Here is an 18,142-nt window from a genome sequence, read left to right as displayed (position 1 = left end):
AAGGTACAGGAAGAAGACATGCATCGAGAGAGATTCATAAACTTTAGTTCTGTTACAATCACAGAAACCAAACACTGAAATAAAATGTTAAAGTAAAATGTTTTTGTGCTCCAAAACTTATTCTATCACCATCCTTAAAAGCTGATCGGCCTAGCTTTATTACTGGCAATGCCCCCATGCACTTCCTCAAGATCCAAATGGTACACTAGCCTATCCATGTATCCAGCACGTTCAAGGGCTCCTCAGTCTTGTAGATGAGATGAATTTGGAAGTATAGTGAAGGCACAAACCCCACTTATTGCAGCTGAAATGGCACCCATCACAAAGCCAGGCAAGTTACCACCTCCGAATGCATCATCCAATGGTCCAATAATCACAGCTACGATCAACTGTTTTAACATTATGTAACCAAAATCATGTCCAACATTAAGATCAATAATAAAAATTATTTTGACATGCGCAACATTAAGATCTATTTCATTTAAAGTATTTATTAGATTACTTTTCCGGGATACATAAAGTTTTTTTTTTTCCTTCTAATGATTAAGACCATGGCATAGTGATAATGCTATGATGGAAATAAGCAACTAATTGATGCATGTAGGATTTGTAGTGGAATCTCACCTGTGGTATACAAATTGAAATATTCAACAGTCCCAAAGAAAGTCCTATGAAATTCAAAGATTAAGATTGTGTTACGCGGATCGAAAGTCTAAATAACGACAATATTAGTTTAAAGTAAGTACAAAACTCACCTTGACCAGCTCCAGACGCGTTGGAAAAGATTGAAGCGAGAGCAAATGGAATGCTAAAAGTAACCTGCACATAAGTGAAAAACAATAAATTCGACTCTCATAACCGAAATGAAGATCTTTTCAGTTTGAATTATTATTATTTTTTGTTATGGACATTAAAATGGATATGTTTAAATGTGCAATTTAGAACTCTAAATCTTTATGATAAATTTTGTAAACTCAAATTGTTTGAATCATTTTTTGAAATAGTAAGTCTAGGAATACATAAACTAAATACTATACCAATCAAAAAATATATTAATGGACAAGTTTTTTGAGGTGTGAACCCACCAGCAAATCCTCTAATGTCCTATCCATCCATATGTTCGATGTGTCTAGCATTTTGTATTTGAAAATTGAAATCTAGACAAGCATGGTGCGTGGTATAAAGCACTTTGAAAGGAACTAACCGCTTGTGGGATACCCATCACACCAAAAATAGCCAAGGCAAAGTTTTTGACACCAGAAGGAGGGGGCTTAGGGATGCCATTCCTAGCATTCTCAGCCATCTTACTGACCCACAACGTCAGTACCAGGCAAACTGCTAGTATCAAGTTTCCAATACCCCATACCCGCTTAACATCGCCAAGGCAACGGGCCATAGGCTCGATGGCTAGTGACATGAATCCTAGAATCACTGCATACAACATTAGTCCCATTGATCCTACACTCACGCCTTGATCATACAACTTTGCTTCTACAACTGTTCCATCTGCTTTTCCTCCATATATTTCCCTTCCCACCCAATCTGTATCGTACAATATGAATGGGAACCAACCGATCCAGTTCAAGCTTGTTACCACAAGAAGAAGCATCATGGGTCTTGATATGTCTTTCATTGCTGACCCAAGTTGGCTAAAAAATAGTTTTGATTCTTCTCCTTCTATTTGCTTACCCTTCTTGATTGGCGAGAGCGGTACCTCTTTCACTAAGGTGCAAGCCAATGTGGTTAGGATTGTTAGCAAGACAATGGAGAAAATAAAGCAAGTTTTGAGGTTGGCACAATAGAAATCACAGGCTTCAGTCTTTGTGAATGGGAAGATGCGATATAGTTTAGGGTATGATCCGGCAGCATAACCCAAGACATTCCCGACGGCCATGAAAAATGAAAAGAATGCATTTGCAGCGCTCATTTTGGAATGGTTATTCCCTGAGAGATCTGCTAAAAAAGCCCGACATGGGCCTTGTAATGTATTGTTTGCAACATCCAATATCCAAAATCCTATCACGAAGAAAACGACTGCTCTAGGTTTGGTTCTTTGCGTTAGAGAGTCGCCTAACATGCTGCCGAAATCAGCTGCAAAGCCAATAAGGACGATGGCAAAGGCGACGAGGATAGCACCAGCTACTATGTATGGACGGCGACGACCGTACTTGGAGGTGCAGTGGTCGCTGTAGTAGCCGACTGTGGGTTGGACGAGCAAGCCAGATAGGGGGCCACAAAGCCAAATGAAGCTTGACCATGTGTGGGGGACACCTAAAACTTGTACGTATGGTGTCAAAAGGGAGAGTTGTAGAGCCCAACCGAATTGTACACCGGCAGCAATGGAGGAAACAAGGATTAACTTGCTGATAGGACTTGATGGTGCATCTGGATCATGTTCGGAAGCTGTGCTGAATACAGCCGCATGTTCCATACTTACACGAACTATCTACGATCCCTCTTATCTCTGATTGCTTGTGGCTCGAGGACTTTTGAATCTCTACTACCTTATTAAAAAAATGATACAGATTGTAGATGTTAGAGATGAGATGAATCCATTATGGTACAACACTAAGTATATATATAATGTACGTAAAGAGAGAGAGAGAGAGAGAGAGAGAGAGAGAAAGTGAGGGAGATATTAAAGGACTACCATTCCTTTGGCATTTGACTTAGAAACACAATTTCGACAGTTGCAACCAAGAATGTAGAATCAATCTGGATCAAGTTAGGAAACTTCTCAGTATTCACATTAACAAATATGATTTCGTTCATTAAGGGCTTAGCATGCCTCTCTTTCTCTCCATTGATCAAATTTTGCAAATCCTAAGGAATTCCTTCCTTTTCGTTTTCATCATAGTGTTCAAAAAGTTTTGAAAAACTTAAGTCAATGCAATGATTTCGAGGCATAGAAAAGTAGGTGAAAAACATTGCCTTTTAATTCAGATCTTCTGGCACAACTGGCTCCAAGGCGGAAGCAGACTCAAAAGAAAGAGTGTAAAAGACACACACAAAATAAGATAGTGACGTCCGAGGTAACACTCCCGAAATCACCTGACTCTAACACAACAGGATTGACTCGATACAACAAGACAGACTCAATACAATACAACAGAACTGACTCAATACCCAAGTCAGAAACTAAAGTAAACAGCATTCGCAAATGCTCAAAATAGTGCGTGCCATCCCCATATCTGGAGTAAAATGAACACTATCAGCAGGTGGTTCATCCCTTGATCACATAATCACATTATCCCTTAAGTTTACCGATCCAGTACCGATAGACTTTGTAGGACCTGGTGCAACGATGACCTCTTTATCAATCAGATCTTGTATTTCGTGGTGAAGACGAAAACAAATGTTAGTGTCATGGCCGGCTTGTTTATAGAAGGCACAGTACTTGGCAACGTCATGCTTAGTTGGAAGTGGATTCGGGAGAGGCCGAGGCTCAAGGGGCTTGAGATGGCCTTGTCCTATAAGGATAGTGTGAGCTTTGGACAAAGTCATGTAAAGGGGATTGAAGACCTTCTGGCCTCGGAGTGGATAATTTGCAGGTTGTAGGGTAGTTCTGGATGTGCCAACAAAGGAATTGGCAGGTGCAGACTGGGTTTGATGATCTCTTCCGAGTGTAGGATCGGAGCTGAAGGGAGTGTTTTTGGTACGACAACCCTTCTCCCGGCTTGCTCCTTGATTCAGACTGCTCTAATTTTGAGTGGCAAAGGTGTTATCCACAGTCTTTGCAACAACTGCAAGCACTTGCTGTTTGTTCAGCCCTTCGGCTTTCAAAGCCTCAACAGCCCACTGAAGGTGTTCAAAGGGACCAATGCTTGCCCCTACCTTATTTTTACCACTTGCCTCCACTTTGTCAAGGGATCGGGTCGCTACATCAGAGCGAAGCCCAATTGTTGTCGACATGTCATTGCCTAAACCTAGGAGGGCTTCAAGTTGGCCATTTTCAATCCCAGCTCGCCCGAAGATTGGGGAGCCTTTCGACGTGAAATTTCTGGCATATGATGTGGTCGATAATGGAGCCAATATCCTAAAGGCCAGATTTGCCACTGTTCTCTGAAGATCTTCAATCATTCTCTTTAGCTCAGAAGTAGTAGGTTCATGGGTTCGAGATGATTGGGATTCAGGTGCATCCATCATACACAAGTCCATGTTTTCTGGAATAAACACTTCAGGCTTGGGTAGATGGGCCCGGGTGATGTATATGCTGGGGTTGTAAGCGGATGAGAGTGTATGGATTAAATTGAGATGTAGAGGTGACGGGTCAGTACTAACCTGAGATTCTTTTGGTGGAGCCGTGGTCTCTTCGTCAATAAAATATTGAATCTTATGACGGAGGCGGATGCAACGGTTTGTATCATGACCGTGCTGTTTATCATAGACACAATGTTTAGCTGGGTCATATCTTGGTGGAAGAGGATTTGGAAGGGGTTGAGGTTCTAGGAGCTCTAGGTACCCTTCTTCTTGTAACATTTTCAAAGCTTAAGAGAGACTCATGTAAAGAGGATGAAAATTTCGGGATTAGGGCCGAGTTGAAGTAGTTGGTTTTTGGCCATTGAGGAAAGTGGTGATAGTGTCTACTTTTGAGCATTTCGCAGTTATGCTACCATCAATAGTAGCATTGGAACTGCGAACAGCGTTTTTCTTCAAAGGTTCATTATCTTCCGCAAAGATCCCTTATCTGATGGCATCCTCGATTTGAAACCTCATTTTATGAAGGTTTGAAAAAGTAAACAGAGGTAGAACGATCATCCTCTGCAACAACCTGCCATGTAGATTCCGAACAATCATCATGATCTGATCTTTTTCGGAAGGCCGTGTAGCCACAATTGAGGCCTTTGCTCTCCATCTTGTCACAAACTCTGAAAAGCCCTCATTTGGCTCTTGGCGGGTGACTTCGAGATAACGAGTTATAACCACGATCTGTGTGTTGTATGTGTATTGAGCAATAAAGACCTCAGCCAGTTCTTTCCAGTTTTGTTTCACAGAGTCCTCCAATTTAGCATACCAGATTACGGCTATCCCAGACATGGTTCGGCCGAAGAGAGACAACTTCTGGGCTGGGGTCAAACCCATTGGCCTCAGGATATCAGAAAACAGGTAGAGATGCACCATTAGGTCTCCAGAGCCATCGAAGCGGTCGATATGCGGCATTTTAAACCGCTCCGGTAAGGTAACTGCAGATTCAGTATATCCGTCCTCTAAATTCGGGTTGGAGTTCACTCTTTCTGCTCGTTTGAATAACTTCTCTAGTTTATTGACCTGAAGTGCAGTTGGGTCAACCTCAAATTCAAATTGAGCTTCGATTTGATAGACTGGAGTTTTTGAGGCCTGTTCTGGGATTGGCTCCGCTGGATTGCCTTGAGTCTCTTGGACATTAGTAGTATGGGTAGTGGCTCCGGGTGTCGGGTTACCCATGGGAGGTGTATAAGATACAGAAGCCGCAGCTGGTTGTGGCTGTTGTTGTTGTAGTCGGGTTATCACTTCGGCCTGACGAGCCGTGACCTCAGCTTGACGAACTGCGTCTTGCTGCAGTGCCTCGATTGTCTATTGCAGGTGTTGTATCTGTTCTTCCACACTGGCTGGGGGATACTGAGCCATGAGAATGGGTGATTGATCTCGTGCTGAGCTGAATGCAGACAACTGTTCCTAGACCAGACTAGACCCGGGTGAACTGAGGGGTGACTGTTGTAGAAACTGCACTGGTGAATTTTTCCTGAACCTCCCTCGTCTTGTAACCGGTGGGGGTGAGGTAAACACAGGCTGCTTCTGAACCAATTCCGACCTGACAAAGTCTATCGATACAAGTCCAGAGTACCCGGGGGATATTAGAGCCTTCTGCAGCTATGGTTCTAGGACTACCTTGCAAAAGAGAAAACATACAGCTTCTCTGCCCAACAGATATGAGCATAGCTGAATGACTGTGCTCTTTACTGAATTCTGCCCCAAAATTTTCTGCCTAAAAACTGATACCCTCAAACACTGATGTCCTCAGACTGATACCTAGACTTGCAACTGATACATACATTCCTATAGAGACACACCCTAACAGCACATATCAAGCAAGTAAGAGCCAAAACACCCCTATAGTGGGGTAAGGATTCCCTGTCCTAGTTTCATCAGGAGCTAGGGTTTCACTATGCACGCATGTGGTTTCAAACAATCCTGTATTCGGGTGAGCAACCTGTCCTAGTTTGGAACAATTTCTAAGGCTTCCGATATGCAACTAGGTCAAATTGTCAAAAAAGGGTCTCTCAGCAAGACCACCTAATATACCTCTCGCTCCAAACACCGAGAAGTGAAAGGTGGATCAAACGGTACAGTGGTAGTCTAGGTCTGAGGTTTGTGTTCCCATTGTGGCAGAGCCCGCAACTGGTCAACGTTATGGCACGCTTTTTCAAGCAAGCCTCCGGCAAATCGTTCAAGAATAACATATGGCAAACACTATGACTTAGGTGCACCTATGCAAATGCAATGCAAAGAAACAGATAAATGTACATAAAATAACATATCATGAGTTCGAGTCAAGTTCGCTAAATCCCCAGCAGAGTCGTCATAAACTGTACACCCGACTTTCTTCGTGCGCCCTCTTTCGAAGAGGTACGAATTGGTCTTACTACAGTTCGGACTCCTGACACCGTTCTGAATCTAATCTCACAAAGTGCAATGTGAGAATGATAAACACCAAAGAGTCCAATCCGGCAAATCATTTTGGAAAATCAGATTTTGAATCAAATAATGCAGAAATTGGACTGCTTTGCCAGATTACAAAGTCGCCACCTAAATATTTTATTTTTGAAAAATTGAGGAAACCCTGACTCGTGCCAAAGGCCACGTGTCCGTCATCACCAAAGTTGCCTTGGCTCAGGAACTTGGGTACGAGAGGGAAAGATCCTGAAATGAGCACTCCTGCTCACCCGATCAAAGGATCGACCTCTACTAAGTATGATATGTTGTTTTATAAACACATGTGTTCTTATTCTGATTATTAGCTAACTTTACTATGTGGCACACATATACAAGTACAGATTCAATCACGAGAATTGGAACAAAACAACTCATGTTTGTTTTTAAAAATGGTTTGAAATTGCCACCCTCAAGTGGGCTAAGGTGCGGATTTGCCACCTCAAGTGGGCTAAAGTGCGGATTTGCCACCTCAAGTGGGCTTAAAACATGATTTTGCCACTTCGCAAAATGGGCATAAAACTTACAATCATCGAGTTGTTCCAATTCAGGCAATCAAGCTTTCACCTACAGATATTCATTTAGTTAAGCATTTAAGCAAATAGTCTCATGGCAAGCGTGCTATCATGGCAATACTCACACTCATGTAAGTATGCTAAAGCGTAAAACTTACAGTTTACTCTGAGCCAAAACAAAAATTGGTTAGAAACAATGCATGATTCTAGCTATGCTAGATGCCTAATGCAACACATACAATAATGCAACTAAATAGGCTCGGCTATCTAAGATGGCATATGAATGCAACAATTGATACACGTATTCAAAAAAGTATATTGAAATACAATGCAGTTTAAATGATGCGTTGAGCCCGGTGCATGCAATACAAATGAATGATGCAAACATGCAAGCATAAGGTATGCTAATCAAAACGTGCCCTAAACTAACCATCGAAAGCGGTTAAGTAAAAGGGAGAAAGACGTGGGGTTGGAAGACGTGCACACACACACGCACACTTAGTACAGCAATACGCCCTCGGGAAGGAGGGTTCGAATAAATTAAGCTAAGCTAACCAACAAATCTAATTAAACTAATTAAACTCACTATTACACAACCAATTGAATAACTAGTAAACTACTTACTAATTATTACAACACTTTAACTAATTAGAAAACTAGTTAATTAAAACAACTAACTAATCATGCAAGATATTTAAACTAGGCAGCCTCAGCTCTGCCTCGGGTAAAGGATGCATGTACTCGGTCTTTGCCCCGAAACGCCTTCCGGTTTGCTCTTGAGAGGCTCTGTTTACAGGGCTGCTCCAAGAACTTTCTGTTCCACCTTACCAATTCACTGCTGAGGAATGCACTAGTGGCCTGTCGGCCATGAGAGCTTGCTGCCGACCATCTGCCGGCCAAAGAGAGGCTCTGCCAGCCAATGATGAAGCACTGCCAGCCATCAATGGTCTAGTGCTCGCCACTGGTGTGCTTAATTGCCACACTGCAACAGAGCACAGACAAAGGAAAACGGAGGGTTTTCCAAGGATATGTTTGTACCATGCCCCTCCTTATCATCTCAAAACATCAAAGGAGTGGTATTCTTGGATCCAAAACCACCAATCAAGCACTTTCAATGCATGATGGCCAAAGATCCAAGTTGCACAATTTCAATAAATGCACAAAACAAGACTCTTGACCACTACCTTATCATGGATGATCAAAGGCAATGGAGACAAAGGAAGATTGACTCATTTCATCACTTCAAGTATGAAATGGACCAATCTACCTTGTGTTCAATATAACGTCCGATTGAACACAATGCAATGCAAACACAACATGCTTATCTTAGTCATGCGTTTACTTGTCCAATTCTTGTTTTACACATTTTAAATTACCAAGCCATTCTCTAACCGGTGAAGTCTAATGTGAAAGTCCTCTAATTGGAAAGATGGCTTAAGCCACAAGAGCCTTGAGCATGAAAGTGGTCTCATGCTGCTGGTTAGGAGGAACTCTCAAGAGAGAGTTAAAACCATTAGACATGAGAGCCTCAATTCCACACTCAAGCCAACAAGGGGCTCAAGGCCACTTTCAAAGCAAAACAAAAAGTGGAGAATAGAGGGAGGTGACATAATTTTCAATGCTGATATGGCATGAAAAATAACACTATAACATGCAAATAACTCATGTATATGTTAGGAGCCAAAAACATCAAAACTAGTGAAGAGCACTACACTAGAGGCATGCAATAACAAGCTTAATTGACGAAACCAGCTCTGGATAGAGCTAAAACATGCCAAAATAGTGGCTAGATCATGCTGGAATTGAAGCACAAAAAGCTATAAAATCATGCTCATGTGTTGGCTCGCAAGTTAGGCTCAAAACACGACTCTCAAAATCAATGAAAGAGTGATATATGTGAGAGTGTAACAGAGATATATGCACTGAAATCACATGTTAAATGATGCTACAACATGCAATGATCTCATGCAAAACATGTTAGAGGGCTTAAAACACTAAGCTAGTGAAGGCATTTACACTATGGCTATGCAATACAAAGCTCACATGGGACAAACACTTCAAAAAAGTCCTAAAACAACTTAAATAAAGTTCTAAAACATGCTTGAAGTAGGCTAGAAAGAGCTAGAATAAAGGCTAATACATAGCACAAACTAGACTATTAAGCACCATTGCACTACAAGCATACAAAGCAAGCCTCAAGTGACTTGACCAGCCCCAAACAGAGGTAAAACAAGTCAAAAAAGTAACAAAAACATGCTGAGATCAAGTCATAAAATGGTAGAAAAACATGCTCACATGTTAGGCTATCTACTCATGCAAACAAGACACAAGGAGGGGAGGCCAACCCCTCCTATTTTGGACCTCAAAACATGGTTTTTGTCACTGAAAAGCTTATGAGTTTCAGTGGTAAAAAGGGCCAAAATTTTTGATTTGAAGGTGATGAGAAGTGGTGCAAAAAGCTTAATAAGCTAAAGAGCAAAAGGGGGGGACAACCCCCTAACTCACAAAGGCTTAAACCACCACTTTTAGGACTGAAAAACAGAACTTTTTACATGCCAAAACCAGCCTTGAAATGGTAGAGAAAGATGGCAAAGCAAGTATGAAAAACAAGCTTAAAGGGAGAGAGTTATACCTCTTGAAGCACAACACACTTTTAGGCAACAAGACCAAGCAAAATCACCTTCAAGACCAAGCAGGACACTTTTTTGCTGTGTTGCTGCTTGGTCCATGTTGCTTTGTCGGGCTGGTTGGGTGCATTACTCAGATTTTGTGCCGTTACGGCATGCTGAATCCCTGAACCAGTGGGCATGTGTAGTGTGGGAGCTCGTTGGCCTGATGTGGGAAGTCATTGGCCTGATGTGGGAAGTCTGTTGTTTGTGGGAAGATGTTTTGGTGTACAGATTGCTTTGGTGTACAAATTGCTGAACCAGTGGGCATTTCCGTATTTGTTTCTTTCTCTTGTTATTGTTCTTGTTCTATGTTGGTTGGTTCCTTACCAGCTGGCGCTTGGAGCTTTGCCTTAGCTCTAAGCTCCTCTTTATTGATGTACTGTTCCATACCTTGTATGTTGTCATCAATAAAGATTTTTTTCGCCGATCAAAAAAAAAAAAAAAAAAAAAAGAGAGAGCTTCAAGTAACTTCAGCCCAAAGATGAACCACTCTTGTTAAGGGTTGATATGTTAAAGATTGAGGTATGCAAGCTTCTAAGCACAAAAGCTTTTAGAGAGAGAGAGAAATCTAGAGAGAGGATTATAGAGAGAGAGGCTCCCAAACTTCTTCCTAAATTGTTCTAACCTTTAAAACAAAAGAGAAGGCTCTCTATATATAGAAGAATGCAAGCCTTGGTCGAAAATATCCCAAAATGGACAACTGGAACAGGGGGAACAAAAATATCTGCAAAAAATTGCCATTTTGCATCAATGGCCGGCACTGCTTCATTGATGGCCGACACATGATCAATGTTGGCCGGAAATGGTCACTCTTGGATGGCAGGGGGTCGGCATAGGCCATTCATGGCCGGCACATGGCCAGAAAATCCCATTCATGGCCAGTAACTTCCATCTCTAGTTGGCCAGAAAATCTGCTTTTTGGGCATGACTTCAACCAGACATAACTTCTTCATCTGGACTCCTTTGCAGGTCATTCTTGAGCCTAAATTGAAGCCCTTGAAGTCTTCTTTCCAATGGTTGTAGCCTCACATCAAAATTCAAAAGTGTGCAAGGAGATATGCCATATTTAGTGAAAACTGCTCATTTTTTATCCTACCTAGATTCAAGCCGAACTCCTCTCAAACTAGTTTTCTTCTCTCCTCTCCAATTTTCTTCAAACCCAAACCCCTAAATAAAGTGTTTTGAAAGATTTTTTTAGAGATTTCACCTCTATTTCATTCATTTCCACTTTGTCCTTACTCGGTTTACTGAAAAGCACAACATTTAAAAAAATGCGAGCGTCAGAACATCGTAGGAAGCTTTTTCAAAAACTATTGTGAAAGAGAGGATTTTAAAGTCTAAAATCTTTTGGCCAAAATCATTTTGGCCCAAAAAGGGGTGTGAAGTTGGGATTTGAAGCTCCTCTTGCTGAAGAAATCCAACCTTTGCACTGCACAACTTTCACCACCAAGTAAATAATCAGTGGCACCCAAGTCTTAAGGGCAGTAAAAAATGGGGTGTCTACACCCACACGATGACATTCGTTGGCCATGTGTCGATTGTTTGAATGGCACAAAACATAGTCGACAAGTTGTATGGTTGCACTTGATTCGAAAAGGAATCGCGTGTTCTTATAGAACTTGGGTGCACCACAGGGAACATGTTTCATTGTGTCATGATCAGCCTAGTGTGTCAAACATTGATGGTGAAAGATATGGAGCTACAATATTTGACATTGACGATAATTTGGGCATGTTGCCTACTATGTTGGAAGAGATTTACATGAGTGGCCTCATGGATGATCATATCGACGAAGAACCTAATAGCTCGGAGAGAGAAAATTTGCTAAAGTTCATTAGGTTGTTTGATGATGCTCGACGCAAAGTGTACCTGGAGTGTGATAAGTTTTCTGCATTGTCCTTTGTTATTAAGATGCTTCATATTAAGGTGTACAATAAATGGAGCAGCAAATCTTTTGATATGGTTATGAAAGTTTTCAAAGACATTCTCCCAAAGTGTGATGAAACTGTTCCATGGACCCTTTATGAAGCGAAAAAGTTCTTACGTGAATTGGGTTTGGGATACGAGGCCATTCACGCATGTAAGAATGATTGTATTTTGTTTTGGAAGGACAACGTTTCAATGTGAAAATTGTTTAGTGAATGAGAGCAATGCTTTTTGAGTTCAGATGAGGCTTATTGTCTAGGAATTGTTGGAAGTTAACAGGGCAATTCAAAACTGAAATTCCTTTATGGAAACTGGGCAATTCAAAACTAAAATTCCTATTTCCTTGTCAATAGGATTCCTTTTTTTTTTTTTTTTGTTTTTTTGTTTTAATTACCAAGAGTGGTAGCCTAGCATGTGGGAATTCACTTTCACTATGTTTGGTGAGCAAGTGACTCTGGGTTCTAGTCTCTATAGGGGCAATAATTCCATCCATTTTTTCTTCTGGTTCCTGCTTGCTAGGATCTTGTTGGGGCTAGAGTAAAGTTATGGTTCACATCTGTCTTGAAGGAACACTTGCAACATAAACTAATTAAAAACAAGGGCTCAAAAACCAAAATTAAAATTAATATTATAGCAACATAAACTACACATTGTTTCTCCACACAATTATGATCTTAGGGTACCATAGAAATGCACTTGATGGTATAAAAAATTGCGTAATTGTGTTTTTTAGTAATTCTTGAGTTCAGAGAAATATATTTGACTAGACACTGACTATCCAATGAATTCAAATTGAATTGCCCTCTAAATTTTTTCTTCCAAAATTTACAAGTAGATGGGTAAAATCCATATGGTGTACATGGTGTAAGGAAAACAGTAATGCCATCCAACCAACAAAGCTACAGAGTTGATTGTTAAATGAAAGCTTATCATTATGAATATATATTATTACCAAAAACTAAAAAATAAAAAGAGGGAATTCTAGATACTTACATCTGGCTTACAAATAGGACTATGTGACTCTCACGGACTGCTCCCTCGTGGCAAATAGGACTTGTGACAACTAACGGAACGTAATTCGGACCCGTAGGTAGAGAGTTAGAGCCGAATATGCACTAAACTTACTTAAAAAATAGCTTTCTGCGGGTGAAAATTCAAAACAGCACCTAAATGACTGTGTGACTCTCACAAGCAGTTTGCCAATGACAAATAGGACTTGTGATAACTGACAAAGCATAATTCGGACTTGTAGGTAGAGAGTTAGAGCTAAATATGACTTAAACTTACTCGAAAACGAGCTTTCCGGCGGCGAAAATTCAAAACAGCCCCCGAACGACCGTATGACTCCCACGGACAGGTTCTTCATGACAAATAGGACTTGTGACAACTAATGGAATGTAATTCGGACCTCATAGGTAGAGAGTTAGAGCCGAATACATCCTAAACTTACTCGAAAAAGAGCTTTTCGGGGGCAAAAATTCAAAACAGCCCCCGAACGGCCATGTGACTCTCACGGAAAGCTTTCCCATGACAAATAGGACTTGTGACAACTGACGGAATGTAATTCGGACCCATAAGTAGAGAGTTAGAGCCGAATACGCCCTAAACTTACTCGAAAAAGAGCGTTTCGGGGGCAAAAATTCAAAAATGCCCCTGAACGACCATGTGACTGTCACGGACAGCTTGCCCATGACAAATAGGACGTGTGACAACTGACGGAATGTATTTCGGACCCGTAGGTAGAGAGTTAGAGCCGAATACACCCTAAACTTACTCAAAAAAGAGCTTTTCGGGGGCGGAAATTCAAAATAGCCCCCAAATGGCTGTGTGACTCTCACGGACAGTTTCCTCAGGACAAAAGGAGTTGTGACAACTGACAAATAGAACATCCTCATTTCATATTGTTATCTGTCATTTTCAATGGCAACACAACAGTTATATGAATTCTAGAAGAAGCCTACCAAGGTATATTCTTCTCAGTTTCTTCATGACACACTGTTGTAATGGTTAAATGGCTTATCATAAATCATTTAACATCCTTTTTATTATATCAACACTAGAATGGCAAAGCTTGTATCCATGGAACCTTGTCTACTAGTTTCCAAATGTTTGGCAGTTAGCAATTTTTTCTGTTTATGATTTTTTTTTTTTTTTTTTTTACTGATGCCTCAATCTGTACAAAATACAAACATCTGAGCACCCTCTAGTGTGGATTCATTTGTTTCCTGGCAATTACATTGATTTGAATTCCCTGTTTTCGGTTTTTGTCATCTTTCCTGCAGACCTGAGATAATTTTTGTACATATTTGACAGTGTAGCATGTGAAATGATAATTTAGCATCTTGACTCAATCATTTTTGTAGTGTTCCATGAATGCCTTCTCATTTTTGTTGCACTAGAAATTTGGAATTGATTCACTACCCTTACTTGGGCTATATAATGAAACTATTCAGATCATTTGTTTGTTGTTGAACGAAAGCCTTAACAAAGATAATGGGTATACCAAAGATTGTAAATGGGTATTTGTGTAGATGGAGGCATAATACTGATTCTATTTTAATGAAAGATGTGGTCTTAAAAATAGGATGGTAGGGTAGATCTAGATTGACAGGATCAGAAATGACTTTAACAAAAATTAGTTTGTTCCTTCTTTGATATATATATATATTTTCCTCTATTCTTTGGAGGTTTCTTGATTATATCTATAAATAGGAACTCAAGTCCATCTGATTGTTTTTTTTTTTTTTGTTTTTTTTTTCTTTTTCCCTATTCTTTTATTTTTCCATAACATAGAGGAACAAGCCCCAAACTTAGTCGAAAAAGGGCGTTTCAGAGTCGAAAATTTAAAACAGCCCCCGAACAACCGTGTGACTCTCATCGACAGCTTTTCCATGACAAATAGGACTTGTGACAATTGACAGAATGTAATCTGGACCTGTAGGTTGGGAGTTAGGGCTGAATACGCTCTAAACTTAGTCGAAAAAAGAGCGTTTCGGGGGCAAAAATTCAAAACAGCCCCCGAACCACCATGTCACTGACACAAACAGTTTCCCCATGACAAATAGGACTTGTGACAACTGACGAAATGTAATTCGGATCCTTAAGTTGGGAGTTAGAGCCGAATACGCCCGAAACTTAGTCGAAAAAAAGGTGTTTTGAGGGTGAAAATCCAAAACAGTCCCCGAACCACTATGTGACTCTCACAGATAGCTTCCCCGTGACAAATGAGACTTGTGACAACTGACGGAACGCAATTCAGACCAGTAGGCAGAGAGTTAGAGCCGAATACGCCTTAAACACACCCGAAAAGAGCTTTTCGGGGGCAAAAATTCAAAACAGCCCTTGAACAACCATGTGACTCTCATGGACAAATTCCCCATGACAAATAGGACTTGTCACAACAGACGGAACGTAATTCGGACTCGCAGGTAGAGAGTTAGAGCCGAATACGCCTTAAACTTACTCGAAAAAGAGCTTTCCGGGAGTGAAAATTCAAAATAGCCCTCGAACGACTGTCTGACTGTCACAGACCACTTCCTCATGACAAATCAGACTTGTGACAACGGACAAAACATAATTTGGACCCGTAGAAAGTTAGAGCCGAATACGCCTTAAACTTACTCGAAAAAGAGCTTTTCGGGGGGAAAAATTCAAAACAGCCCTCGAACGACTGTGTGACTATCGTAGACAGCTTTCCCATGACAAATACGATTTGTGACAACTGACAGAACGTAATTCGGACCCGTAGTAGAGAGTTTGAGCCGAATACGCCTTAAAATTACTCGAAAAAGAGCTTTCGGGGGGCAAAAATTCAAAGTAGCCTTCGAACGGCTGTGTGACTCTCACAGACAACTTTCCCATGACAAATAGGACATGTGACAATTGACAGAATGTAATTCGTACTCGTAGATAGAGAGTTAGAGCTAAATACTCCATAAACTTACTCGAAAAAGAGCTTTTCGGGGGTGAAAATTCAAAACAGCCCTCGAACGATCGTGTGACTCTCACGGACAGCTTCCCCATGGCAAATAGGACTTGTAAAAACTGACAGAACGTAATTCGGACCTGTAGGTAGAGAGTTAGAGCTGAATACGCCTTAAACTTACTCGAAAAAGAGCTTTTCGGGGGTGAAAAATCAAAACAACCCTTGAATGATCCTGTGAATCTCACGGACAACTTCCCCAGGACAAATAAGACTTGTGACAACTGACAGAACGTAATTCGGACCCATAGGCAGAGAGTTAGAGCCGAATACGCCTTAAACTTAATCGAAAAAGGGCTTTCGGCTGCAAAAATTCAAAACAGCCCTCAAACAATCGTGTGACTCTCACAGACAGCTTCCTCATGAAAAATAGGACTTGTGACAACTGACGGAATGTAATCCAGACTTGTATGTTGGGAGTTAGAGTCGAACACGCCCTAAACTTGGTTGAAAAATGGCATTTCAGGGGTGAAAATTCAAAATAGCCCCCGAACCACCATGTGGCTCACACAGACAGTTCCTCTATGACAAATAGGACTTGTGACAACTGACGGAATGTAATCTAGACCAGTAGGTTGGGAGTTAGAGCCGAATACGCCCTAAACTTAGTCGAAAAAGGGCGTTTTGGGGGCAAAAATTCAAAACAGTCCCCGAACTACCATGTGACTCTCACGGATAGCTTCCCCATGACAAATAAGACTTGTAACAACTGATAGAACGTAATTCGGACCCATAGCTAGAAAGTTAGAGCTGAATACACCTTAAACTTACTCGAAAAAGAGCTTTCCGGCGGCGAAAATTCATAATAGCCCCCGAACCACCGTGTAGCTCTCACAGACTGCTTCCCCATGACAATTATGACCTGTGACATATGACGGAATGTAATTAGGACCCGTAGGCTTGGAGTTTGAGCCAAATACGCCTTACAATTAGTCGAAAAACTCGTCATATTTAGTTTAAAAAGCGACAACTTTATGAAAATAAAATCTACATATTCTAATAATTGCCTTTATATACTTATAGGATGATTTCTTTGACAAATTAGATTGCTTGTGCAGTTGGTTGGAATAAATATTGCATGATACATATATATATATATATATATATATATATGCTTCCTTTTATTTCCAAGAAGGCATTTATGGATTGTTCTACTTTAAATGCCTGTTAGAACATGTTCCAAATGGCTGACTGAATTGATATTTTGTAACCAATTCTAATATTTTATTTTTTGTTTTTCTTTGTAGATCCCTTTGTTGCGTGGACTTGTGGATAATCCATATTGGTGTATGGAGAAGAATTTTCACTTTTGTATAGAACTAATATAATACTTTTGTCGTCCTCAGCTTTTGTGTAGGTCACTATTATTGATACAGAAAACGTTTGGCAATCAACAGATACTGACTGTTGTGGTACATAGTTCACCTTCTGTTGGCGTACATATATGACCTTCTGTCGTGGTCTAGAGAAAAACTTTTGCCGTGGTACATAGACCACCTTTTGTCGTGGTACATATATACCATTTGTCGGCTTACATATATGACCTTTTGTCATGGTCTATAGAAAACTTGTCGTGGTACAGATTACGATCGTAATTTGTACCATGCTAAATAGTAATTTCGCTTGGTAGTAAATGTATTTTTTGTATATGGAGTGCTTTGATTTTTGTATGATATATTTTGTATGGAATTATTATTTTGGTTTGGACAATAGTTGGTTTGTATGGATTTTGACATTTAAAGTTATTTATTTTTTGTATATGGATGTAGATTGTGGAATGATTGATAGTATCTATCATTTTTTTTTATATACGTATTACAGGTTGCATGAAATATAGATAGGTTGTGGAGAAATTATAATTTTGCAATAACACATAATATCATGTTTTTGGCGACTAAACAATTAGTAGCTAAAAGAAATTAGGAAAAGACATTTGGCAGTTAAAAGTTTTGTAGCAAAAAAAAAAAAAAAAAAAAGACATTTGGCGACTAAAAGTTTAGTAGCCAAAAGAAAATTAAACATTTGGCGACTAAAATATTTCGTTGCTAAAAACAAAAACTAAAGAATAAAAATATTTTTCCCGACTAAAAATTTAGTAGCAAAAAATGTGAGAATTTAGGTGAGCAAATATTTAGTATCCAAAACAAAAGCTCTTTGCCGACTAAAAATTAGTAGCTAAAACAAAAACTCTTTACTTACTAAAAATTTAGTAGCAAAAAATGTGGGACTTTAGGAGACCAAATATTTAGTGGCCAAAATAAGAACTCTTTGTTGACTAAAATTTTAGTAGCAAAAAATGTGGGACTTTAGGCGATTAAATTTTTAGTAGTAAAAACAAGAACTCTTTGCCGACTAAAATT

The 18,142-nt window shown here is 40.1% G+C and overlaps 1 protein-coding gene across 1 annotated transcript; it reads right to left on the bottom strand.

Annotated features, from left to right (window-relative positions):
- Positions 1-242: 242 nt before the first annotated feature.
- LOC114272275 (putative sucrose transport protein SUC6) lies at positions 243-2,431 on the bottom strand. Its single transcript, XM_028213940.2, has 4 exons — positions 1,205-2,431; positions 756-819; positions 625-668; positions 243-389 (listed from the first exon to the last, which is right to left on the bottom strand). The coding sequence occupies exons 1-4, from the start codon at positions 2,429-2,431 to the stop codon at positions 243-245; spliced, it is 1,482 nt and encodes a 493-aa protein (XP_028069741.2).
- Positions 2,432-18,142: the final 15,711 nt, after the last annotated feature.

The sequence above is a fragment of the Camellia sinensis genome, chromosome 3 (assembly GCF_055761805.1).
Source record: "Camellia sinensis isolate YWXY chromosome 3, ASM5576180v1, whole genome shotgun sequence".
Classification (NCBI taxonomy): Eukaryota; Viridiplantae; Streptophyta; class Magnoliopsida; order Ericales; family Theaceae; genus Camellia; species Camellia sinensis.
The sequence above is the reverse complement of the archived record's forward strand: the minus strand, read 5'-3'. Positions and strand labels throughout refer to the sequence as shown.

Coding starts and splice junctions, on each gene's coding strand:
- LOC114272275 (XM_028213940.2), bottom strand. CDS start 2,431: ATGGAACATGCGGCTGTATTCAGCACAGCTTCCGAACATGATCCAGAT. Junction 820..1,204: donor TGATGGGTATCCCACAAGCG/GTTAGTTCCTTT, acceptor ACTTATGTGCAG/GTTACTTTTAGCATTCCATT. Junction 669..755: donor CGCGTCTGGAGCTGGTCAAG/GTGAGTTTTGTA, acceptor TGAATTTCATAG/GACTTTCTTTGGGACTGTTG.